The 26,907-nt window shown below is 48.3% G+C and overlaps 1 protein-coding gene across 1 annotated transcript in view; it reads right to left on the minus strand.

Moving 5' to 3' along the window:
- Positions 1-26,907, minus strand: part of LOC141051168 (uncharacterized) — a 255,536-nt gene that overhangs the window by 15,717 nt on the left and 212,912 nt on the right. Inside the window, 1 exon segment of the mRNA XM_073548033.1 lies at positions 22-53. Coding sequence (XP_073404134.1) covers positions 22-53 — 32 coding nt within the window.

Below are 26,907 nucleotides of genomic sequence, written 5' to 3' on the forward strand. Positions count from 1 at the left end.
GTCTCTTCAGCGAGGACTTACCTCTATAGCGCCACTTATTGGAAGCAGCGACCCTGCAAGTCACAATGAAATATGTCTTAGGATAAAATTCAAATCAGAATCTCAATTTGCAGACACGGTGTTTCGGGCTATTTGCCCTCGTCAGTGCAAAGTATGAGAACTGATTTGGCTAGGTGAGAGGCTCTGGACTGAGGTCTAAGTGGTAACGTTTCTCCTTGCGGAGAGGAGCATTTCACTGCAAATAAGCCTCCTTACCTTGGCATGCCAGAACCAGTATGGTCAACATTATCAATGGATCCCAATGATTCTGAGAAGGTTTTTTTTTTTCCATGATATACTCGTATTGTACTTCATGCTTGTGATAAATTTTGTTCAATATGATTTGCGTTTATTTATAAAAATATCGGCAGTTTTGTGAAAATTTTGAAAAAACTTTGCAATTTCCAAACTTTTATTCCCTTGTATCAGAAAGTTACGTCCTACAAGATAATTAATAAATAACATTTCCCACATGTCTACTTTACATCAGCACAATTTTGGAAACATACATTTTCGCTAGGAACATAAAAGGGTTAAAAGTTGATCAGCGTTTTCTCATTTTTACAACAAAAGTTTAAAAAAAAAAACAACACTTTTTTTTAGGGACCACATCACAATTGAAGTCACTTTGAGGGGTCTATACGACAGAAAATACCCAAAAGTGACACCATTCTAAACACTGCACCCCTCAAGGTGCTCAAAACCACATTCAAAAAGTTTATTAACCCTTCAGGTGCTTCACAGGAATTAAAACAATATGGAAGGAAAATTTTTACTTTTTCCAACAAAAAATATGTTTTAGCGACAAATTTAGCATTTTCATTAGGGTAATAGGAGGAATTCCACCATACAAGTTGTATGATATAATTTCTCCTCAGGGCACAGATACCCCATATGTGGTGGAAAACTACTGTTTGGGAGCACGGCATGGCTTGGAAGGGAAGGAGCGCCATTTAACTTTTTGAAAGCAAAATTGGCTGAGATCATTAGCATATGCCTTGTTGCAATTGGAGAGTCCCTAATGTGCCTAAACAGTGGAAACCCCCCACAAGTGTGACCCCATTTTGAAAACTATACCACTCCCAGAATTTATCTGGATGTGTGGTGAGCACGTTGATCCCACAGGTGTTTCACAGAATTTTACAACGTTGAACTGTAAAAATGAAAAAAATATTATTTTTTCCCACAAAAATGTTGTTTTAGCCCCAAATTTTTTATTTTCACAAGGATAACAGGAGAAAATTGACCCCAAAATTTCCGGTGCAATTTCTCCGAAGTACAACGATCCGCCATGTGTGGTCAAAACTAATTTTGAGGCACAGTGTGAAGCTCAGAAGGGAAGAAGCGCCATATTGGAGTGAAGATTTTGCTGTGAAAGTTTGAGGGTGCCATGTCTCATTAACAGAGCCCCTGAGGTGCCAAAACAGCAGAAAACCCCCCATAAGTGACCTCATTTTACAAACTACACCCCCCACCCCAATTAATTCATATAACGGTGCAGTGAGCATGTTGACACATGTGCCTCACAGAACCATTGGGCGATGAAGAAAGAATAATTATTTTTTTATCCGGACTAAAATGTTGTTTTAGTCCCAAGTTTTTAATTTTTCAAAGGGCTAATAGTAAAAAATGGACAAATGGACCTTTTTTGTTGTACAATTTCTCCTGAGTGCATCAATACTCTACATGTCATCAGGGACTACTTTTCAGACACACAGCAAAGTTCATAAAGGATGAACTGCCATATAAGGCTAGTTTCACATTAGCGTTTTTTTGCGCAGCGCATCGGGCGCATAAAAAACGCAAAGAAAAACGCAAAACAAACGCGCGTTTTTTTAACGTCATGCGCACGCTGATGCGTCAAAAAAACGCAGCGTTGCTTGCGTTTTACATGCGTTTTTGCATGCGTTTGCGTTTTTTTATGCACATGTGTTTTTAGGTGTGACATTTTTTCCATTTTCTAGAGAACATTCTAGACTTGTTTCACTCAAAAACGCATGCGCAAAAAAACGCAACCGTGCGCAAGACCATGCGCACGCATGCGTTACCATAGACTTCAATGTGTCGTTTGTGCGCATTCCGTGCGCAAGCGTGCGCATGCGTTTTTTTGCCGAGACAGGGCGCACCAAAAAATCCAACATGTTGCGTCTGGCGCGCCTGGCGCAAAAGACAAAAAAACGCATGCGCACGAAAACGCAAGTGTGCGCAAGACCATGCGCACGTCATGTTAAACATAGGTGCGCAGTGCGCATGCGCACGGGTGCGCACGATGCGCTGCGCACAAAAGCGCAAATGTGAAACCAGCCTTATAGTGCAGATTTTACTGCTTTGGTTTTTGAGTGCCATGACCAACTGGAAGAGCCCCTGAAGTGCCAGAACAGCAGAACCCCCCATAAGTGACCCTATTTTATAAAGATCGACTGTCAATGAATTCATCTAGGGGTGCAGTGATCATATTGACACCACACGTGTGTCACAGAATTTTGTGCCATTAGGCAACGAAGACAAAATATATTTTTAACCCCTTGGTTTGCACGTTCATGACCGGGCCAATTTTTACAATTCTGACCACTGTCCCTTTATGAGGTAATAACTCTGGAACGCTTCCATGGAGCCCGGTGATTCTGTCATTGTTTTCTCATGACATATTGTACTTCATGATAGTGGTAAAATTTCATTCAAATAACTTGCGTTTAATTGTGGAAAAAAAACAAAAATTTGGCGAAAATTTTGAACATTTTGCAGTTTTCCAACTTTTAATTTTTATGCCCTTAAATCAAAGAGATACGGCACTCAAAAAGCTTAATAAATAACATTTCCCACATGTTTACCTTACATCAGTACAGTTTTGGAATGAAAATTTTTTTTTTAGAAAGTTTTTTAGAAAGTTATAAGGGTTAAAAGTTGACCAGCGATATCTCAATTTTACAACACCAATTTTTTATAAGGAACCACATCACATTTGAAGTCACTTTGAGGGGTCTATATGATAGAAAATACCCAAAAGTGACACCATTCTAAAAACTGCACCCATCAAGGTGCTCAAAACCACATTCAAGAAGTTTATTAACCCTTCAGGTGCTTCACAGGAATTTTTTGAATTTTTTTGAAAAAAAAAGAACATTTAACTTTTTTTCACAAAAAAAATTACTTCAGGTCCATTTTTTTTATTTCACCAAGTGTAACAAGAGAAATTGGACTGCAAAAGTTATTGTGCAATTTGTCCTGAGTACGCTGATACCTGATATGTGGGGGGGAACCACTATTTTGGCGCATGGCAGAGCTAAGAAGGGAAGGAGCGCCGTTTGACTTTTTCAACGCAGAATTGGCTGGAATTGAGATCAGACGCCATGTTGCGTTTGGAGAGCCCCTGATGTGCCTAAACAGTGGAAACCCCCCAATTCTAACTCCAACCCTAACCCCAACACACCCCTAACCCTAATTTCAGCCCTAACCCTAGCCCTTGCCCTAACCCTAGCCCTAATGGGAAAATGTAAATAAATATATTTTTTAAATTTTATTATTTTTCCCTATCTAAGGGGTGATAAAGGGGGGTTTGATTTACTATTTATTGCTGGGTTTTATGTTTGGCAGCTGTCATACGCTAAAAGACACTTTTTATAGTAAAAATAGTTTTTGCATCACCACATTTTGAGAGCTATAATTTTTCCGTATTTTAACCCACAGAGTCATGTGAGATCTTATCTTTTGCAGGACGAGTTGACGTTTTTTATTGGTACCATTTTCGGGCACGTGACATTTGATCGCTTTTTATTCCGATTTTTGGGACGCAGAATGAACAAAAACCAGCATTCCAAGAATTTCTTTTGTGGGGGGGTGTTTACACCGTTTCGCGTGTGGTAAAATTGATAAAGCGGTTTTATTCTTCGGGTCAGTACGATTACAGCGATACCTCATTTGTATCTTTTTTTATGTTTTGGCGCTTTTATACAATAAAACAATTTTATATAAAAAATAATTATTTTTCATTGCTTTATTCTGCGAGCTATATCTTTTTTATTTTTTCACCAATGACACTGTATGGCAGCTATTTTTTTGTGGGACAAGATAACGTTTTCTGCGGTACCATGGTTATTTCTATTCAACTTTTTGATCGCATGTTATTTGCACTTTTTGTTCGGTGGTATGATGATAAAGCATTGTTTTTTGCTTTGTTTTTTAATTTTTTTTTAAAGGGGTTCACTAAAGGGGCTAACTGGTGGGACAGTTTTATAGGGCGGGCCGTTACGGACGCGGTGACACTGAATATGTGCACTTTTATTGTATTGCTTTTTTATTTACAAAAAAAATAATTTATTAGGGAATTTTTTTTTTATTTTATTTAGGGATTTTTTATAAATTATTTTTACACATGATTTTTTTTTACTTTATAGTAATGTCCCAGTGTGGGACAGTACTATAAAGTGTCAGATCGCTGATCTGACACTTTGCACAGCCCTGTGTCAGATCAGCGATCTGACAGGTGATGCACAGGCTTCCTCAGTGCCTGCTCTCAGCAGGCACTGAGGAAGCCGCCTCCCTGCAGGACCCCGGAGGCCACTGTGGCCATATTGGATCTGGGGGCCTGCAGAGAGGAGCCCCTCGGAACAGCGCTATCACATTGTGCTGTTCTGAGGATCTCAGGGAAGCACGCAGGGAGCCCCCTCCCTGCGTGATTTTTCCCTGTGCCCCCGGTACACTGCGATCATGTTTGATCACAGTGTGCCAGGGGGTCTGCTTTAATAATCAGCTGACACCCAGTCACGATCAGCAGCACTCCCCTGTGAGTGCCGCTGATCACGCTGACGTACTATCCCGTCCCCGGTCATAGGGGCCCGGGAACCGTGGACGGGATAGTACGTCAGATATCAGAAAGGGGTTAAGGGATTAGATTCTAGTACATTGTTTCTGGGTACCCTATCTTGCAGCTGTTTTTCTAACTGATCCACCCATATCATAAGAGATCTAGAGGTACAGAAAGCTGCTATAGTGGGCCTAAAGTTATCCCCTGCTGATTCCCATGCCCCTTTAAGAAAAGTGTCAGCCTTTTTATCTCAAGGATCTTTCATTGTTCCTATGTCTTCAAAGGGAAGGGCAAACTTTTTTAGAGGCCTTAGCCACTGCAATATCTAATTTTGGGGCTTTATCCCATGATGTTGATACCTCATCCTCAAAGGGGTATTTTCTTTTAAGGGAAGGTACCAATGAATTTTTCCTGTCGGTCTTTTCATATTCTTTTTTAATTAGGGACTGGATGTTTTCGTTCATGGAAAAGACTCTACGCCTCCTCTGGCCTAATTCCTCAAACATAATGTCCTGTACGTTTTTGTCGAGGAGAGGGTCTACCACCTCCATAGTAGATCTCACCACCTTAACTAGACTTTACCTCCTCCAGGGGAGAACAGTGGTGTCCCCCTTTTCTTCATCCGAGGCTGAGTCTGATATGTCTGAGCCTATGCCTCTGGAGCTAGAGGACTCAGACTGGGGGTAATTGATGGCTTCCTTTTTTCTGCCCTTATCCCCCTGCGTGAGAAATTTAAAGGCACTTTCAACTTCCGTTTTGATTACTCTTCTCAGCTCGGAGGCGAAGTCTGGGATTTCTTCGCATAGCGAATCCCACAGTTTGCAGTATCACCTCTACGCTGATGACACGCAGATCTACCTATCTGGACCCAACCTCACCTCCTTACTGATCGAAATCCCACAATGTCTGTCTGCTATCTCAGCCTTCTTCTTTGCTTGCTTTCTCAAACTGAACATGGACAAAACAGAATTCATCATCTTTCCCCCATCTCACTCTACCCCTCCACCAGATCTATCCATCAACGTCAATGGCTGCTCTTTTTCGCCAGTCCCGCACGCTCGGTGCCTTGAGGTGATCCTCAACTCCGCGCTCTGTTTCAAACCACATATCCAAGCCCTTGCCTCCTCCTGCTGGCTCAAACTCAAAAATATCTCCCGGATCCGCTCATTCCTCAACCACGAAACCACAGAAACACTAGTGCATGCTTTTATCGTCTCCCGCCTTGACTACTGCAACCTCCTCCTCTCTGGCCTCCCCTCTAGCACTCTGGCACCACTCCAGTCCATCCTACACTCTGCTGCCTGACTAATCCACCTGTCTCCCCGCTACTCCCCAACCTCCCCCCTATGTCAGGCCCTTCACTGGCTTCCTATTGCCCAGAGGCTCCAATTCAAAACCCTATCCATGACATGCAAAGCCATCCACAACCTGTCTCCTCCATACATCCGTGACATGGTCTCCAGGTACCTACCCGCACGCAACCTTCGATCATCTCAAGATCTCCATCTCTACTCTCCCCTTATGTCTTCTTCCCACAACCGCATACAAGACTTCTCCCGTGCTTCCCCCATACTCTGGAACTCTCTGCCGCAACACATCAGACTCTCACCATCAACAGAAACCTTCAAGAAGAACCTGAAGACCCAATATTCCTCGGTCAACTTAACCACCGCATGACCTGCTCTACCCTCTCCTACTGTATCCTCACCCATCCCGGTAGACTGTGAGCCTTTGCGGGCAGGGACCCCTCTCCTTATGTACTTGTGTGTCCCTTGTCTTACACATGTTTATTATACTTGTCTATATTTCCCCTTTTCACATGTAAAGCACCATGGATAAATGGCGCTATACAAATGCACAATAATAATAATAGCTCCTGACCTATGCAAGAGTGGCATAACTTCTATCCCAGGTGACAGGTAATGATTTATCCCACATGGGGCAACATCTGTGCTTAGTCTTTGCCAGTCTCTTCCTTCCCAAAATAAAAGGAAGAGAAGGGAATCCCAACTACAATGGTGAACTTTGACGAAGATCACTCACCCATCAGATGCAGCCACGGGTACCGGTTCTGGAGGAGGGATAGGATCCAGTAAAGGGCTTTTTGGAGATGGTGATTTATCCATCGTGTCAGATTTCCTTCTGCGTTGTGTGGAGTGGCTATTGAATCGTCCGCTACGCTTGCCTGCAGAAGGATGTCTTTTAGCCTGCTGTGGCTGCGTCATCAGTTGCTGCTGCTGTTGCCGTTCACTGTCCTCCATGATTACAGGGAATGCATGCAGCAGGGAGTGCCCGTACGCTTCCCCTTTTGAATCTCCCACCTAGCGATTCAAGCCCTACTTCCAGTCTGCTCTGGAAGCCCTCCTCTTGCGGCCGTGTCATCAGGGGGTGTCTCGGCTGAGGGCATGCGCTGGCCCGGAAGCCTCGCATCCATCTCCGGAGTGGCGGCCCTGTCATAAGGGGCACCCGGCTGAACTTTTCATGCACACGTCCAACCGGGAACTGGAAGCCCCGCACCCATTTCCAGAGTGGCGGTCGCGCTGCCCACGTTCACCCTGCAAAACCCCTTCATTCCCAGCAGTGGCGGCCTCAGGCACCGCACCAGCCTTGGAGCAGCCTCCTCACTGCCGAAACCCAGATTGGCCGGCCCTGGAACATCTTTGGAATCTTTACTGCTAGGCCTAGCTGCATCCTGCAAAAAATGATAAAAAGTGCGAAAAAAAATTAGTGCATATGAAATTTTTTAATTTTTCTATGTTAGTCATTTTCAATATTAGTCCTCTGATGAGGACCCTTGACAATGGGTTGCGATCTTATCTATTTTGGCCAAATTATTAACCAAAACCTCATTTAATGTATTTAGCACATGCATTAATTTTTCACACTTTTTATAATTTTATGCAGGATGCAGCTAGGCCTCTTTTTGTTGGCTTGGTGTATTGGGGCGTCTGTCCCTGTGTGGAGCATATATTATAGTGCAGCCCGCTTAATTATACTATGGGTGTCATCAATAGGCTGTATGCCGGACATAATGCATCGCATATACCTGTGTGACTGGCATGCTACGCAAGCCCTATTAATGTGCAATTTTTTTCTACTAGGCAGCCAACCCCTTCATAATCTGGTAGGTGTGTGGGTGGCTTTTTTTTTTATAAATAGTTTGCACCTGTGCTGCCCTTGGTTTTATCAGTGGGGGCCTGCTGCATCCTGCTAGTAGTGCATTTGTCATCAGGCAGGTCTTGGGAACGCTGTATATTTATGGTATGTGTTTTTTTGAATTTTTCTATGTTAGCTGACTTCTACATAATCGGTCATTTTTCTGAAATTGGTCAATGTGAATGGGCCTTTAGTTTTGAGTGAAGATTAAAAGAATGAAATTTATTTAGACTTGAAATAAACAAATAAGGAGGAACAAACAATTATAAGTGTGTGGCGCCCCTGAGGCTTCAGTCGCCACAGAGGTACTGCACCTTCTCCTAAGGTGTAGTGCCCCACCATCCAGGTAGGCTGGGAACTCCTTTCCGCATTCCAACACCTGCACCCCACACACAGGATAGTTCAGCAGTAACCCATCCATGCTTTATGCTGGAAAGGTCATAGGGTGCCTTTGGTGGTCCCTGGCTTCGTAACACGAGAGGTGCTGGGGAGGCGGGTGGAGTTAGATATAAAAGAGAGGGAAGGTGTAGGATTTCAGGTCAGTCTGACAGAAGGTCAGTCTGGGGTGAGTCCCAGAGAAGGGAGTCAGACGAGGGTCTGAAAGAGGGAGAGCAGGCTGACAGCAGGTCAGCCTGAGAGGAGTTCAAGGCGGAGGAAGGCAGTCAGTCAGGAGAGGCTGAGGACTGGTCTTAGTGGAACGAGCTCCCTAAGGAAGGAAGAGAAGGAGAAAGCGACGTAGACCTGAGACTACAGATTCCATAAGAGAGAGAGAAGAGATCGGAACGAAGGAGAATAGAAGGACGGTGGGAAGCAGGTTGAGAAAGAGAGAGAACCCTTCCAGTCCAGAGAGTGCAAAGACCGGGGCCCGGTCCCCGAGGTTGATTGGATCTTTATATCCGGCAACAGACACCGGAGGAGTAGTGAGCCGCTAACGCCTTGCTCCCATCATAGACTTGGGACACAACAGCAACTGAATAGAGAGCCAGGACGCAGAGTGGAGTCCCCGAAGCAGGCTACAGCTGTCTGTCATACAAGTAAAGACTAGGAACACCTAGAGAGAGGCATTCCAGGGTAACTAAGTACTGGAGTGCTTCGCACCTAAAGGCGCATTGGAGGAGTCATTCAGTAAGGTACATGTTGGCGGAGTGTGGAGGGCAGAATCCTATCCTGCCTGGAGGTTGGCTGGAGCCCTGACCTGGAGAACACAGTACGGAGGCAGGCAGTTGTGTGAACTGCAAACAGTGAGTAAAGCTTTGGAACCGCATACTCTGGTGTCGTCCAGTTATTCCCGCACCACTACACCTGGGTTCCAGCCTCCATACCATTCTGCGCCTCTCCTCATCCATTGCGCCTACACTGCCCTGGGACTACAGCTCCACCGTTGGGGAACTATACCATCTCTGCTGCATCACACCATCAGTCCCAGCGGATCTGCATGCAGCGCTGTCTCAACACCTTACTTGCCAAACACCACGGATGGCGTCACAAGCTATTTTAATAAACTTTAACATCACTGCCATTGATATTGGGCGCCCAGGGCCACGGACCGGGTGACCGCTGCTGTGACACATTCCCACCTTGACACAGGCCCGGTACCGAGTACCCCGCTGCCCTGGGTGTGCGAGGGTGACCCATTTTTGGTGTCACGAACAGGATGACGAGACCCGATGCCATCGAGTTCTGTGTGCCTTGGATTTACAACTTTTGAAATTGTGCAGAAGACCAAATTTAATAGACTTTGAAATGGACATTAGAAATGGCCGTTGGCGCGGAGAAGGGCGTGAAGAGATGGGAGGTCCCAAGAAAAGACCGCAAAGAGTCTTGGGCTGTCCCTGCCTGAATTACTATGTGACCGATGCATGGCCCACCCCCCGAGGGGTTCGTATACTGGCTTGGTGTGACGGACTCAGCTCCTGCTGAGCCCATTTTTTGAGTGGACCCTCTGGGTCATGGCACCCACCCGCCGAGGGCGAGCTTACCTTGTGAGAATCCACCCCCTGTACAGGGAGTGTCAGGGGCAAGACCAAGGGGGTGAGCCACCACGACTGCTGGGACCAGACGGCCGGCTCAGGGGACACTAGATGAGTGTCTGACGACAAGGACGAGCAGGAAGCAAGACGAGACAAGACGTAGGTGCAAGGTAACTTCATTAGGATAACATACAGTGTAAACAAGCAAACGTGCAAGGTGCGCGCGTGGGCACGCCAAGGTCCATAGAATGGTACGTGCCAGGTGGCACGCCTAGGTACAGGTATCGGCACGATGGCATCGGACTCCGGACTGCTGGCAACGATCGACATCATCAAGGCATCAGGCTGCGGACATCAGCTCCGGACGTCAGGCCGCAGTCATCCAGCTCATGATCTCTGGCAGCGATGGGCAGGTTCCGGGCATCCGGCAGGCAAACCAGGTTCCAGGCAAGGAGGCACGACAGATATCCGGGAATGGTGCGTGATAGGGAACACGCCGAGGTCCAAGGCTAGGTGCGTGTGTAGGGGACACGCCAGGGTTCAAAGCTAGGTGCAAGGCAAGGTGCGTGTGTAGGGGACACGCCAGGGTTCACAGACGAGACAGGGTGCGTGTGTGGAGACACGCCAAGGCATGAGACAGAGCGCGAGTGTAGACACACGCCAAGGCACAAGGTATGAGACAGAGTGCGTGTGTAAAGACACGCCAAGGCATGAGACAGAGTGCGTGTGTAGAGACACGCCAAGGCACAAGGTACGAGACAGAGTCCTGAGCGTGCAAAGGGCACGCCAGGGTCAGGCGAGGCAGAGTCCTGCGCGTGCAGAGAGGCACGCCAGGAACAGGGTTCAAGGACCAGGTTAGGACCTGTGCGTGCAAGAGGGCACGACAGGGTACATGGCCAAACCTGTGCGTACTATTATGGAAGCACGGGGAGGTATGCCATGGGCAGGCGAGGGCCTGCGCGTGCTTTAGAGAGCACGCAGAGCACAGTGCGGAAACAGCGTGAAGTGCAAGGGAGCACAGAGGGCACGGCTGGGGCACTGGCTAGCTGATCGGGCTGCGGCACAGACAGACGGGCAAGACTCCAGCGAACCCGGCTGAGGCATGGCAGGCGACACAGCTGTCACTGACCGACGAGCACGGCTGAGGCACAAGCAGGCGGGCATGGCTAGGGCGCGCACGGCTGAGGCACAAACAGGAGGCTAGGAAGGCCAGGCGCATGCAAAGAGCATACGAAGAAACAGAGCAGGGGAAGACAAGACGAGAAACAAGGCAGGGCTTCAGCAGAGTACAGAACCAGGAACGGAAGCAGATCAGAGCAAGAACAGAGCTAGCAGCGAAGCGTAGGCCGAAGCCCAGAGCCGGGCCAAGGGAGAACCTTGGGACTAGCCTAGAAACGTGCAAGAGAGCATAATAGGAAAGAGTCTAGCAGCGGAGCGTAGGCGAAGCCCAGAGCCGGGCCAAGGGAGAACCTTGGGACTAGACATGGAAAAGAGAGGAGGAAGGGTGCGTGTGCCAGGGAGCACAACAGAGCACCATAGGAGAGAGCAAGGCAGAGCAAGCAAAGACCATAGGGAGGAACAAGGCAGAGCAAGGCAAGGTACGGAACAAGGCATGGCGAAAACAGGCAAGGCAGAGAAACAGAAGGACTACAAGTCCAAGCAGGACAAAGACGAACATGGCACAAGAGACAAACATAAGACAAGGCATGGGACAAGAGATGGAGTACGAGCACGGAGCGTGTGCAGAGAGGCACGACAGAGCAGAGTGCAAGGGCACAGAATAGAGGGAGCGCCCCACAGACCAAGCAGCCATGCAGGGACACCACACAATACTCAGGCCCTGAGCAAAGGAAGGGGCGGCCTGTTATAGGGCATAGCACCTCCTCTTCCAGGTCAGGACCAGGGGAGCACTTCCGGGTTCAGATCCACAGGATAACAGAGCACAGTCACATGATCAGATTTCCAGACATGATGAGACGACTGCAGATCCAATGCTGAAACCTAGACAGGTCACATGATCATAGTTCTAGACATGACGAGATGATTACCGAACCAGACAGTGCAGGATCTTTAGGAAACGTCACATGATCAGCGTTCCAGACATGACGAGATGATTGCAGAACCAGACAGTGCAGGATCCAGGCAGGGACACATGATCAGGGACTCTAGACAAGACGAGAAGATCACAGAAGGCAGAGCAGAAATGCAGGCATCCTGCAGCTCAGACATGAGGTGAGTGTGCACACTGCTCTAGTGAACATGCAGGACAGCAGACAAGATATGCGCATGCACATCGCTCCAGGAGTTCTTGAGACAAAACAGACATGGCAGACATGACAAACATGGCGGACATGACACTTGGTATGGAGGCGCTGGAAGAAGACACCGCCCCCGGAAGGAGGGGCAGAGAAAACCATTGGCGAGCAGAAGGGCGGAGCAAGAAGAAGAACGCCATTTTGGAGAGCAAGGGAAGGAGGCCTGCGGAGCGCGGGGAACTGAATCTCCCTGGCGCCATGGCTGAAGGCTCTGACCCGATCTCAAGAATGAATCCCCAACAGCTGGAGGACGAGATTATCCAGCTGACATGCCGCCTGCGACTGAGGCGAGAAGCGCTATGGACATTAGACCTGCAGCGCGCCCAGGAAGGGCCCACACCTGCGGTATCTGCAACACCGGTACCCGCCGCTGCTGCACAGGATCTTTTCCTGGCAGACCCCATGGAACTGCTGCCATGCCACCAGCAGCGTACTCTGTTCCTTCTTTGCCGCTGCTACCGGAGGAGTTGTACACAGCCCAGGGAGCTGAAGCGGAGGAAGAGGAGCCCCTGTTTGGACCTGGTGCGGCTGCGCAGGTCCCACCAGCCGCCCCCGCAGAACCGGAGCTGCTGATGCTAATATTGGCTCCACTGCTATCCCCGATATCTCACCGGGCGGCACCCGCTACCACCACGCCAACACCGGAGCAGAGGTCGCACCACCGGGAACTCCCAGGTATTTACCCCGACCTTCCTAATGGGTTGATGGGGAGGAGGAGGACCATGCTGGTGGGGGTACGGTTGGAGCCGGCATGCCCGATCCAACATCTACAGGTCAGAGGGGGATCTGGATCATTTTGGGACGGTGATCTTGGGATCCCTTCACTGCCAAATCCCCAGGCAGTTGCTCATCAGCACCAACACACTGCAGAAGCCTTAGGAGCTAGACCTCGTACCAGAACAGTGGAACCACCTATTGAGGAAGAACAGTTGATGGGCATGGAGATACATCATGGGTTCCATTTGCCACAGCTTCAAGGCCCTTTAACAAGAAGCCAGAATCACGATGATACTACCTCTGAGAACAGTTCCAGTTCAGCTACCAGAACCCCAGGAGGGGATCACCAGTAAATAAGAAATAATTTGCTAAATCTCGTTACCCAGGAGGGTTTGTTTGCACCAGTTGTGCTTTGTTGCTTTTGCTATCATGTTTTTCCGGTAGCACTTTTGTTGCCTGCTTTTGATCGGCAGTGTTTTTCTACAAATGGAACTGTGGAGATCATAGACGCTGATTGATCCAAAAACTTTTATTGTAAATTGTTGCACCTCTTTAGATGCCGTTTCTTGGTTTTACATATAAAGAGACTCTTTGCGAAGATAATGTTTTTGCATGGACACTTTTCGAAGAATGATGTCTACCTCAAGGGACACTGCAAGAAAGCCCGGCTGAGAGCAGTGTTCAGCACTTTGCAAGAATTTTTGAATGTTTTATTAAAAAGTATTTGATAATGTTGTGTCTTATGAAAAGTAAATGCCTTTTATAGAATATTTGAAACAGAGAATTAGATATCTTTTTAGATAGAATGTGAGAATTGAATAAAGACTGAAGAATTGAAAGTGACAGGTGACAGGCCAAGAGTAGATGGTCAGTGTCTTGCGTCCAGTAGAAGAAAGAAAGAAAAAGAGAATAATTGATAGAAAATGTAATAAAGAAAATGTGTTGAGTATAGCACTTTGAATTGAGAATTGCACTTAAGTAAATTTTTAATACTAAGATAGGAAGTTAACCTGTTTGTAACGTATAAGAAATGTGCCTCCTACATTAGGAAGATTAGATAAGTATTGTTGAATAGCATTTAAAAATTTTTGTGTGTTCCTGTATTGTACCTTTTGTTGTCTTACAGCCCGGGGACGTGCTGTGTTTAATGGGGGGGTATGTGGCACCCCTGAGGCTTCAGTTGCCACAGAGGTACTGCACCTTCTCCTAAGGTGTAGTGCTCCACCATCCAGGTAGGCTGGGAACTCCTTTCCGCATTCCAACACCTGCACCCCACACACAGGATAGTTCAGCAGGGACCCATCCATGCTTTATGCTGGAAAGGTCATAGAGTGCCTTTTGTGGTCCCTGGCTTCGTAACACGAGAGGTGCTGGGGAGGCGGGTGGAGTTAGATATAAAAGAGAGGGAAGGTGTAGGATTTCAGGTCAGTCTGACAGAAGGTCAGTCTGGGGTGAGTCCCAGAGAAAGGAGTCAGACGAGGGTCTGAAAGAGGGAGAGCAGGCTGACAGCAGGTCAGCCTGAGAGGAGTTCAAGGCGGAGGAAGGCAGTCAGTCAGGAGAGGCTGAGGACTGGTCTTAGTGGAACGAGCTCCCTAAGGAAGGAAGAGAAGGAGAAAGAAATGTAGACCTGAGACTACAGATTCCATAAGAGAGAGAGAGAACAGATCGGAACGAAAGAGAATAGAAGGACGGTGAGAAGCAGGTTGAGAAAGAGAGAACCCTTCCAGTCCAGAGAGCGCAAAGGCCGGGGCCCGGTCCCCGAGGTTGATTGGATCTTTATGTCCGGCAACAGACACCAGAGGAGTAGTGAGCCGCTAACGCCTTGCTCCCATCATAGACTTGGGACACAACAGCAACTGAATAGAGAGCCAGGACACAGAGTGGAGTCCCCGAAGCAGGCTACAGCTGTCTGTCATACAAGTAAAGACTAGGAACACCTAGAGAGAGGCATTCCATGGTAACTAAGTACTGGAGTGCTTCGCACCTAAAGGCGCGTTGGAGGAGTCGTTCAGTAAGGTACATGTTGGCGGAGTGTGGAGGGGAGAATCCTATCCTGCCTGGAGGTTGGCTGGAGCCCTGACCTGGAGAACACAGTACGGAGGCAGGCAGTTGTGTGAACTGCAAACAGTGAGTAAAGCTTTGGAACCGCATACTCTGGTGTCCTCCAGTTATTCCCGCACCACTACACCGGGGTACCAGCCTCCATACCATTCTGCGCCTCTCCTCATCCATTGCGCCTACACTGCCCTGGGACTACAGCTCCACCTGTGGGGAACTATACCATCTCTGCTGCACCACACCATCAGTCCCAGCGGATCTGCATGCAGCGTTGGCTCAACACCTTACTTGCCAAACACCACGGGTGGCGTCACGAACTATTCTAATAAACTTTAACACCATTAACATCACCGCCATTGATATTGGGCGCCCAGGGCCACGGACCGGGTCACCGCTGCTGTGACACATTCCCGCCTTGACACCGGCCCGGTACCGAGTACCCCGCTGCCCTGGGTGTGCGAAGGCGACCCAAGTGTATACTGTAAATGGCCCATAGAAAAAAATATGGTGAAAAGTTTTTAGATTTAAAAACCACCTCAACAGACAAAGGGCCGTGTCTTTGTATAGACAAAAAAGGTTCACTCTCCAGGGGTGATGAGATAACTCTGCTGCAAAGCCTATCTAAATTTCTTGTCACAGTGGGAATCATCAATGACTTCAAAAAAGGTGAAGATGAATACTTAGAACAAAATTAAATTAATTTCTATGCAAATGTGTCCTTGCGGAGAGTGACATGTTAAGCATGCCGAGCTGAGATTTGAAACAGCAATGCTCCTCTGGGAAATATGCAAATAGTCTCTTCAGAGAAGAAGAAGACTAGAACTCTAGTGCCACCTATAGGAAGCAACATCCCTAGAAGTCAGTGTCCACCCTTTAATGAACCTTGTTACATGACTTAGGATAAAAGCCAAAACCAGAAACTCAATTTGCAGACACTCTGTTTCGGGGTACTGCCCCTCATCATATTTGCATATTTCCCAGAGGAGCATTGCGGTTTCATGTCTCCTCATCTTGGCATGCTTAACATGTCACTCTCTGCAAGGAGAAACGTTACTTCTTGGATCCCGGTCAGACGCCTCTCACACAGTCAAACCAGATCTCATACTTTGCATTGATGAGGGGCAGTACCCCGAAACACAATGTCTGCAAATTGAGATTCTGGTTTTGGCTTTAATCCTAAGTCATGTAACAAGGCTCGTTAAAGGGTTGACATTGACTTCTAGGATTGCTACTTCCTATAAGGTGGCATTAGAGTTCTAGTTATCTTCCTCTCTGAAGAGACTATTTGCATATGCAAATGTGTAAAGTTATTGTTCTGAAGCCAGTATGATCAACATTTGGAACCAAAAAGGAAAGTTTGCCATTTTAGGAAAGATTGGTTTTATGGTTTTGCCTATAACCTTTCCTTTCGTTCACATATTCTCCCATTCCTCAGGTGAACTTCAGGGTGCAGAACAACTTAATTTAGCTGTGTCACATTATTGTCACACTGAAGCAAGGAAATACGCCACGTGTGGAGCAAACAACAGGAGGAGGTAAAGGGTGGACTAGGGAAAGGGGAGATGGGACAGCCCTAAACACTCTCCTGAGACTAAACCCAGCACTCCATATCCTAGACAGGTCTTCTTCCCGTGCACTGTCACGTGTCCAAGCACTGGCTGGCCAAGAGCTAGCCTTAATTAGTGAGTAGGGCAGGAAGGCACTAGTCTCACTACTAAAGATAAGGAAACACAGGGAAGAAAATAAAATGGGACAAATCAAACAACAAATGGAACTCCACAGCTTAACCCCTTACTGCAAGCTGACGGAATAGTACGTCAGCTGGCAGTATCCCTCGCTTTGATGAGAGCTCCGGCGGTGAGCCCGAATCAAAGCCGGGACATGTCAGCTGTTTTGAACAGCTGACATGTGCCCGCAATAGGCGCGAGCGGAATTGCGATCTGCCCGCACCTATTAACTAGCTAAATGCCACTGTCAAACACTGACAGAGGCATTTAACAAGCGCTTCCGGCCACCGGGCCGGAAATACGTGCACCGCTGTCTCCCATCACATGATCGGGGGTCATCGGTGCATTGGTATAACAACCAGAGGTCTCCTTGAGACCTCTATGGTTGTTGATGCCTGATTGCTGAGCACCACCCTGTGGTCGACACTCATGGCAATGCAGTTAATCTGCTACATAGAGATGGTCTGAGCATGTAACAGAGGCGATTGTGCTATGGCAGTTTCTAGCCTCCCATGGAGGCTATTGAAGCATGCCAAAAATTTAAAAAAAAATTGTTTTAAAAATATGAAAAAAAATAAAAAAAATGAAAGTTTAAATCACCCTCCCCTTTTGCCCCATTTATTAAACAATAAAAATAAAATCAAACATACACATATTTGGTATCGCCACGTTCAGAATCGCCATATCAATTAAAAAAAGGATTAACCTGATCGCTAAACGGCATAGAGAGAATGAAAATCAAAACACCAGAATTACGTTTTTTTGGTCGCCACAACAGGGCGATCAAAAGAATGTATCTGCACAATAATGTTATCATTAAAAACGTCAGCTTGGCACGCAAAAAAATAAGCCCTCACCCAACCCTAGATCATGAAAAATGGAGACGCTAGGGGTCTCAAAAAATGGCGCAATTTTTTTATTTTTTTTTAGCAAACGTTGGAATTTTTTTTCACCACTTAGATAAAAAAGAACCAAGACATGTTTGGTGTCTATGAACTCGTAATGACCTGGAGAATGGAAGGTCAGTTTTAGCATTTAGTGAACCTAGCAAAAAAGCCAAACAAAAAACCAGCGTGAGATTGCCTTGACAACGGGAAAGGGAAGAAGGGACACCCCTAAACACCTGAGACTGCACCCTACACTCCCTATTGTCCATAGATGGGTCCATCCCCCATGCACTGTCTGGCCCAGAGCTAGCCATAATTAGTAATTAAGGCAGTAAGACACTGGTCTCACTACTAAGGTAAGGAAACACTGGGAAAGAAACAAAAAGGGAGAAGTCAGACAACAAATAGAACTCCACAGCTTAAACAGGAACAACCTAATCAGGGATAGGAACAACTTCTCAAGCAGGTCAGCATAGCAATCCTGTAACCTACACAGGAGAGAGCTAAAAGTGAGTGTAAATAATGAAAGGGAGTGGCAACAAGCTGCAGCAGCTGAGATTAGAGCCATATAGAATCCCAGCAGGATCAAAAAACAGGATTTTTGGTTGCTTACCGTAAAATATGTTTCTCAGAGCCTTCATTGGGGGACACAGGAACCATGGGTGTATGCTGCTGCCACTAGGAGGCTGACACTATGCACAACAAAAGTTAGCTCCTCCTCTGCAGTGTACACCCCGACTGGCACTAGGTTAATCAGTTAGTGAGAAAGCAGTAGGAGAAGCAACAAGATAAAGATAAAACAAACCATCAAAAACCTTTACAGTAGAACACAGAAATCAGAGCTGATAAACATGGGAGGGTGCTGTGGCCCCCAATGAAGGCTTTTATGGTAAGCAACCAAAAATCCTGTTTTCTCTATAGCTTCATTGGGGGACACAGGAACCATGGGACGTCCCAAAGCAGTCCCTGGGGAGGGAACAGCCGAAGCTTCGTTCAGGTCGGAGAACTCACCACAGCCGCTTGCAAGACACTTCTGCTTAGGCTGGCATCCGCCGAGGCGTAGGTATGGACCTTCTAAAATTTGGGAACGTAGATGGAAGACCAAGTTGCTGCTTTGCAAAGTTGTTGGGCGGATGCCCTATGGTGCACGGCCCAGGAGGCGCCCACTGCCTGGGTAGAGTGAGCCATAATCCCAGGGGGAGGCACTCTGTTCTTGACCCAGTAAGCCTCCAAAATTACCTTTCTGATTCAGCAAGCAATCGCAGCCTTAGAGGCTGGCAGCCCTCTTTGCGCACCATCTGGAATGACAAAAAGAGAATCTGTCTTACTAAAAGGGGTGGTCCTGGCCAGATAGACCCTCCAGGGGATGAGCTGGAGCAAGGAAGGGAGGACAATATTCTCATTTAGGTGAAAGGCAGACACCACCTTGGGAAGAAAGGCGGAGGCAGAAAAACCACATTATCTTGATAAAGAATCAAGAAAGGAGGACGATAGGAAAGGGCCGTCAACTCCAAAAAGCGGCAAATGGAGGTGATGGCCACCAGAAATGCCAAATTCCAAGCCAGAAAGGACAGGGAAACCTCTCAGATCGGTTCAAAGGGAGAATTCCTCAGGGGCTCCAGAACTAGATTGAAGTCCCAGGGGTCCACAGGTGTTCGGTATGGGGGAGCCAAATGTGCAACCCCCTGAAAAAAAGTTCTGACCTGAGAATGGGAGGATAAATTCTTCTGGAAAAGAATGGAAAGTGCTGACACCTGTCCCTTTAGTTAAATAAGGGCAAGACTAGCGTCAAGTCCTGCCTGGAGAAATGCCAAAATGGAAGGGAGAGAAAAGGACATAGGCAGGATGAGATTAGACTCACACCAGCTGAAATAGGCTTTCCAGGTCCGATAATAGACCCTGGAAGACGATGGCTTCCTAGCCTGGATCATGGTGTGAATCACCCGATCTGAAAAACCGGACACTCTCAGCACCGTGGTTTCAACAGCCACGCCGTTAAATTGAGCAACCGAGAATTCTGGTGGCAGATCAGTCCTTGGGACAGAAAATTCGGTCTGTCTGGGAGCCTCCAGGGGACGTCTGCAAGATTGACAATGTCTGCGAACCAAGACCTTCTGGGCTAATCCGGTGTGATCAGTATGACCGGCACCTCTTCCAACTTGATCTTCAACAGGCTGGGAAGAAGGGGAAGGGGAGGAAACAGGGAAGCACAATCTGTGACCAGGGAATGGCCAGAGCGTCGGCCCACCGCGAGAGGATCGTGGGACCTGGAGACGAGCTGTGGAATCTTCCTGTTCAGCCAGGATGCCATGAGGTCCACATCCAGAGTTCCCTATCGAAGGCAAATCTGATAGAAGACCTCCTGATGCAGGGACCACTCTCCTGCTGCGAGACCCTCGCAGCTGAGAAAATCGGCAGCCCAGTAGTTCACGCCGGGCATATGCACTGCGGATATAAGCGGAACAGTCGTCTCTGCCCAGAGGAGAATCTTGGATACCTGGGCCATAGCCAAGGTACTCCGAGTTCCTCCCTGGTGATTGACATATGCCACCGCTGTGGCATTTTCCGTCTGAACTCGGATTGGCAGACCCCTGAGAAGCCTTTCCCAGTGATGGAGGGACAAAAGAATGGCCTTTATCTCAAGGATGCTGATTCCTGTACCGACCAACTTCCCTGGACCATCAGATGGCGAAATACTGCATCCCAGCAGAGAAGGCTGACATCCGTCATCACTACCTGCCAGTGAAGGGAAGTGACCACCAATTGAGAGACCGTTTGACTGGGGAAGAGAGTCGAATCGGACAATCCAGGGACAGAACAGACCTGTCCCACTGTGAAAGGATGGACAACTGAAGTAGTCTTGAATGGAATTGTGCAAAAGGGATCGCTTCCGACACTGCCACCATCTTCCCAAGGACCTTCAGTGCTGCTTGGAAGGAAAGAAGCCAAGGGCCTTGTAGCGAGCAAACTCCCTGCTGAAGATTGCTCTCTTTTCTTCGGGAAGAAAAACCTTTGTCTGACAGGTGCTGAACAGCATGCCCAAAAAATTGAGGCGCTGAGTACAAGGCAGGACTTTGTCCTGTTGACTAGCCACCCAAACCGGAACAGGGTGTCGAGGATGGACAGGCTCTCCTGGGCCTGAGAAAAGGACAGAGCCTTGGTGAAGATGTCGTCGAGGTACAGGATGAGCACTAGGCCTCTGATCCTCAAAATGGCCATCAACACTGCAATGAATTTTGTGAAAACCATGGGAGCGGTTGCAAGTCCAAACAGCAGGGCGACAAACTGGAAATGGTGCTGCTGTACCGCGAAACGCAGGAATCTCTGATGTCATGGGAAAATCGGGACATGGAGATGGGCGTATTGGATGTCTATGAAGCACAGGAATTCCTGCACCTCCATGGAAGCAATTATTGAACGAAGGGACTCCATCCTGAAATGTCACATGTGGACTCTTTTGTTCAGTAACTTCAGATCCGGGATGGGCCGAACCGCGCTGTCCTTCGGTAACACAAACAGGTTTGAATAGAAACCTGTGAAGCTTTCCCGTTCTGAGGCAGGGACGATAAACCCCAAACTGAGGGAGGCGATGTATGCAAAGAAACCCAGAACCAAAGAAGGATCTCTTTGAGGAAGGGATTCGAAGAACCGATCTCGGGGCAGCGAAGCAAACTCTATTTTGTATCCTGAGGATACAACCTCCCTGACCCATGTGTCCTCCATGGAGGTGAGCCAAGCGTCCCTGAAAAAAGGAGACGACCGCCCAGCCTGGGAGATACGCTGGGTTCTTGACACGAATCATGCCGAGGAAGATCTGACAGGTCTAGGACTGGTGGATCTACCACGGGTGTTACAGGAACGCCAGAAAGGGGTGGGTTTGAAGGAAGCCTTTTTCCTATCCTGGCCAGCTTGCAGCCTCTGCTGGTGGGAAACATCTTCCGTCGCTGCGAAACGATGAAAGAGACGAAAGGACCGAAACTGCGGCTTCAGAAGAGGCTGGCGAGGTTTGGACTGGGAAAGGAGGGAACTCGTGCCCCCGGTGGCCTCCTTCATAATTTGGTCCAACAAGAAGCCAAACAGACAGGACCCCTGGAAAGGCAGGTTGGTAAGGGATTTCTTTGACGACAAGTCCACCTGCCAGGCCTTAAGCCAAATAGTCCGTCGGATGGCCACAATATTGCTGGATGCCTGAGCTGCACAAAATGTGGTATCCGGGGGGGGGGCAGATACCATGTACTTACCTGCATGAGAGATCTGGTCGGCGAGATCAGCCAACTCCTCTGGACGAGCTCCAGCAAGGATGCCCTGACGAAGTTGTTTGGCTCATCTAGCTATGGACTTCGAGACCCAGGTAGAGGCAAAAGCAGGGTATAATGTAGAAGCAGCCGCTTCAAAGGCTGACTTTGCCAACTATTCTATACTCCTCTAAATGGAATCCTTGAGGGATGCTCCAGTAGAAAACATGAGGACTGTTGGTGGACAGTCTGGAAACTGGCGGGTCCACAGCCTGAGAAGCTGTCCAGTTAGCGGTGAACTCAGGAAAGGAGGGATATAGGATGCCGAGGCGCTTCTCTCTTTGAAAGCGTCTGGTCGGGTTCTCCCTTTCCCTGGCAAGTACCTTCTCCAATTCTCTATGTGGGGCGAAGACCTTGTAAGGTGCTTTTGACTGTCTAAACGAAACCGCCTGATCTGCAGGTTCCGTAGAGGTATCCTTGATGCTAAAGGTCTGATTGACCGCCACAATGAGGCTCTGGACCATACCTCTCATGTTAGAGGCTTGGCCTGAATCCAAGTCCGAGACATCCTCAGTGCAAATATGTAAAGAAGGGTCTGACAGCACTCACTAAGTTGGGGCGCACGTTCCTAATCCAAAGAACCCACTTGGAAATGATAGCAGTCCAGAAAAGATGAGAACAGCGTCCAATCCAGGTATAATAGTAGAAAAGAGCTTTATACTTTATACTTGACAAAGACCTGTTGCTGGTCGAAACATCATATTATATCATGGTGAAATAAAGCTCTTTTCTACTATTATACTTGGATTGGACACTGTTCTCATCTTTTCTGGAATCCTCTGATAGTGTGTCTGAAAACATCTCCCTGACTTGGGAGAGGAGGGTCGAGAAGAGGCAGATTGCCGGGAAGGACCAGGGGGTGAGATGGAGCGGGAAGAAGACCCAGAACAATGTGCCTACCTGGATCTCTTGCGGCCTTTGTTGGAAGACCCAGATGGTGAAACCTGTGACACACTAGCAAATGCAGGAGCTGGAAGGGGCAACCTGTCCAGCACGGACACGAGGGTCTGAGCCACCTTGGTGAGGTCCGCCACGGACTGTGACAGAGAAGAAGCCCACACTGGAATAGGGGTGTCGCTCTCAGCTGGGGCAGAAAGGGACTCCTGGGTGGTGGGCACAATAGGGTTGCTGCAGTCCTGACAGAGGGGAGGGAACTGACCTGAAGGAAGCTTGCATTTACACAAAGAACACAGAAAGTGTCTGACAAGGGCAGAGGAGGAGGCAGGTGGACGAGAACACTCTCCTTTAGGGTTAGGCATGGTGAGCAGACCCACTAACTGATGCCAGAAGCTTAGGGGACAGGAAAGATGCAGAGAAGAGTGTCAGTCTGAAGCGCAGATCTACTCACAGTAAGTTCAGTGTCCTGTAGGCTGTTTCTAGGCTGTAGTGCGATGATGTTAGGCATCAGGTTCCTGTCGCTGCACAGCGGGAATCCCGAGACTTACTTCCGGCGGTCTCCCATTCCTCTCCAGCCGCAGAGGAGGTTGCTCAGCAAACTAGTCGGTCCTGGTGCTCTGCCCAGACCAGCTCCATGGGTTTGCTCTGGCACAGCTATGGCAATGCATGCTGCTCAGCAGCGAGATTATCCAGGGACTAAGTCCCCATGTCGGGCCACTGAGCATGCCCGTGGAGTGATCTCCCATTGGAGATCAAGGGTCACGTGCTCAGGTCCTGCTCGTGTTCGGATTGGCCCATCCGAGAAGCCAGGAAGGTCCTGGACGCTCGCGGCTATAAAAGGTTTGCATGGCCGCTCGGCCATGCGCTAGGATAGCCTGTATTTTCAGACTGTAAGGAGTGAGTGGTGTATGCACGTATGAATGTCTCTGGTGACTGACTCATTATGAAACCCCTACCCTTGGTACACATGTGTTGTGCAGCCTAGCCTGCTAGCGCCCAGGCTTAGGCGTAGGTAGGTCAGAGTTTGAGTCAGGCATTAGCCATCACCAGTGACTCGGCACGCCTTAGTACCCCGTGCTCCACACTCCATAGTCAGCGTCTATAGCGGCGCTCGTGGCAGCGACGCCGCGCGCTCAGTGGGCCTAGAAGGACTCTAACCCCGTGTCCTTGGGGTAGAGTTCTGTGGCCACTTGCTGTGCACTCTTTGGCCGGGCTCTGTGAGTTAAACAGGCTCCGGCATCCACGTTCAGCGGCTGTGCGGCTCTGTGAATTAACAGAGTCCGCTCCTGTTCACATTGGGTGACGTAACCCACGTGACTGTTTTTACGCCGCTCTATTCTTCCGCCATTACCTAGCAGCAGTGTACCACCTCTGCACGGTGGACCCTGGGCTGCGAACGCACCTACTATTATTTTATAATTTGGTGCGTTCCGCCAGTCCTAACAGATGATAGGCAGAGCAGGTCCTGCCGGGAGAAAACGCTGTCCGGATGCACAAGCCGGAAAATGGCAACCACAAAGATGCAGGGGACCAGCCGTTAAAAGCGTGCCCTGCAGAAGGTCCCGCTCTCTGAGGCCGTAAGAGGGCCGAGGCTAACCAATGGGTGCTAGGGGGAGAAAGATGGCAGCGATCGCAAACTGGTGAGGTTGGAAGGAGTGGGCGGAGCTAACTGCTGGGTGCAGAAAGAGGAAGAAAGGGAACAGCGGGTGGGAGAAAAGCCCGCCCTAAGAGCTGAGGATGGGGACGGATGCTGCAACTAGGCCCGAGAGAAGCCGGGACCTAGTTTACAGCTGGTGACCGAAGGAGCATGGGGGAAGTCCATAAAACGCTGCAAAAGGCATGCCTGATGACCCCATCAATCAGAATTAAAAGGGAAAGACCCCTAATGCCCTCTGTCACTATCAGGGGTTTTGGTTTTGTATGACCTTTGGTTGCACACGGCTATCACATGTGCAGGGGGGCTTATCTTAGTTATCCCACCACTGCCAACAATGTGATGAAAATAGCAAGCTAGTCTTGCCCTAACAATTTATCCCAGGGGTTTATTGTAGATATCACACTGCTGCCACAATATGTCACGAACTGCCAGGATTTATGTATTTCCCACTTTCCAGTTCCACTTTGGAACTCGCAGGTTGCCGGCACCCCCTTACCCTCAGGTCAGAGAACTGCACCTAGGATAATTAGTCGCCGGATGGGCTACTTGTTGTGCAATGGCTAGTAGGCCCGCTTGCAGTGAGGGAGTTATAAATGCTTTGGCCGCAGCCACACAATCAGCTTATAAAACCCGTTCAGTCACTGCCAGCGCTACCCACCTAGCCAAAACACACTTCGCTGCCACCAGCTTCCGTTCTCTCTAGTAATATTTAAAACTAATAAAGGGGTACGAGGCCAACCCAAATTAATAGCGTAATTAGCTTATAGACATGTGAATTCATCACAGAGCAAGGAGACGGAACTAATAAATTTTATGTTCACTCCAAAAAGTAGGCAGTGTTTACAGAGATATAAAAAGATTTTACAATGGGAGACAATTAAGTTATGTACAATGCAATTACAAATAAAATAAAGGATTAACAGAAGAAAAGAGGCACTCACATGTTACTTAGATCATTTTAGGCAGAACCATGTTGGGGGAGGAGACAGACGTCACCATGCATTTGAGAGGTCTGGATGCGGCAGCTTCCCAGGCTAGAATGACTGGGGGGGTGGGGGACAATACCTTCTACCTTTGGGCTTGTGACATCACTAAAGGGGCTGATTTTCCGGCTCCCTCCCCCTTGCTTTCAGAGGTAAAATCTGGCTAAAAACTTATAATAATTATAACTTGCAAAGGGTACCTCGTACAGAAATGTACATAGTATTATCTTTTCCAGTTTGTCGCTGGCGATCATTCAAAACCAAATTCAAACTAGTTATTTCACACGGTTCAGGAGAAATCCATTTCTCCAGTTCTGTTAGCGCTGGAACCAGGAAAAACATGGGTCAGGACGCTTGTCATGATCCAGCGTGGATCTCACAGAGTAAATGGATAAGTGAACTTTTTTCCTTTGGCTAGGTGCCAAAGTTATGTGATTGCCCCCGGTGGCCATTAGAATTATTACACGTGGTGTCGTTCATTCTAACTTGCCCCGGTGGTGGTGAGTGGTAGTGCACTTTAGTTTCTTTGGTTTAGTGCACGTAATTATAAGTCAGGTGTGAGGCTCTATAAAAGAGTTCAGGTGGGTTTGATGATTGTTGGTGATATTGTGTGTTAGGCATTCACAAGGAAGCCTGGGTGAGGAAGGAGCTGAGCATGAGTCCTGCGCAGCCCAGCCAGAGGGGACGAGTGGCAGCTATGTGGTCTGCAAGAAGGGCTGGCATGGCATGGTGGAGTCACAGTTTATGGTGTCGGCAGGAAGTGCTTGCATGGCTTGGTGGAGTGACGACTATGGAGAGAGTTGCACTCAGCATGCGGGACTTGGTTGCTGAGAGCTGGACTTTTTGGGCAGGAGCTGAACTCATCTTTGGGACTCTGTTACTGGACTTCTGCAATTGGTGGTGGACTCTGCTCCAAGGCTGCACTATGGTTAAGGATCCAGTTATGGTGATGGATCCGGGTGGGGGAGAAGATGCACACAGGTGGAGGGCTCTGTTGCTAGGAGCGTACGCAGCAGAGCAAAGCTAAGTGGTGTTTCCCCTGTATTGTCATTTTCCCTCGTGTGTTTAGTGCAGTGGTGGGATTAGTTTCTGCACTGACCAATTCCCTAGTGAGGGTTTAGGTTTAGGGCGACCTAGGGTTTTTAGGTTCCGGCATAGGGAACGTTAGGAGTGCAGGGACACTGGCTCAGGGGAGTACAGGAGGTCTCCACTTCACTATTCCCTATTGCAGGACCTACCATTGTTATTGTTACCCAGGTTCCCCCTTTATTATTTAAATTCGACTTACTGGAGGCGGGGTTTCCAGACTACTGTATGTATAACGTGTAATACCTAAATTCGCCAGTTGGAGGTGGCGTATCCAGCTGCACGTTTTATTATTTAAATTCGCCCCACTGGAAGC

This window comes from Dendrobates tinctorius, unplaced genomic scaffold (assembly GCF_039654945.1).
Source record: "Dendrobates tinctorius isolate UK_male_01 unplaced genomic scaffold, ASM3965494v1 ptg000155l, whole genome shotgun sequence".
In the NCBI taxonomy this organism is placed as follows: domain Eukaryota; kingdom Metazoa; phylum Chordata; class Amphibia; order Anura; family Dendrobatidae; genus Dendrobates; species Dendrobates tinctorius.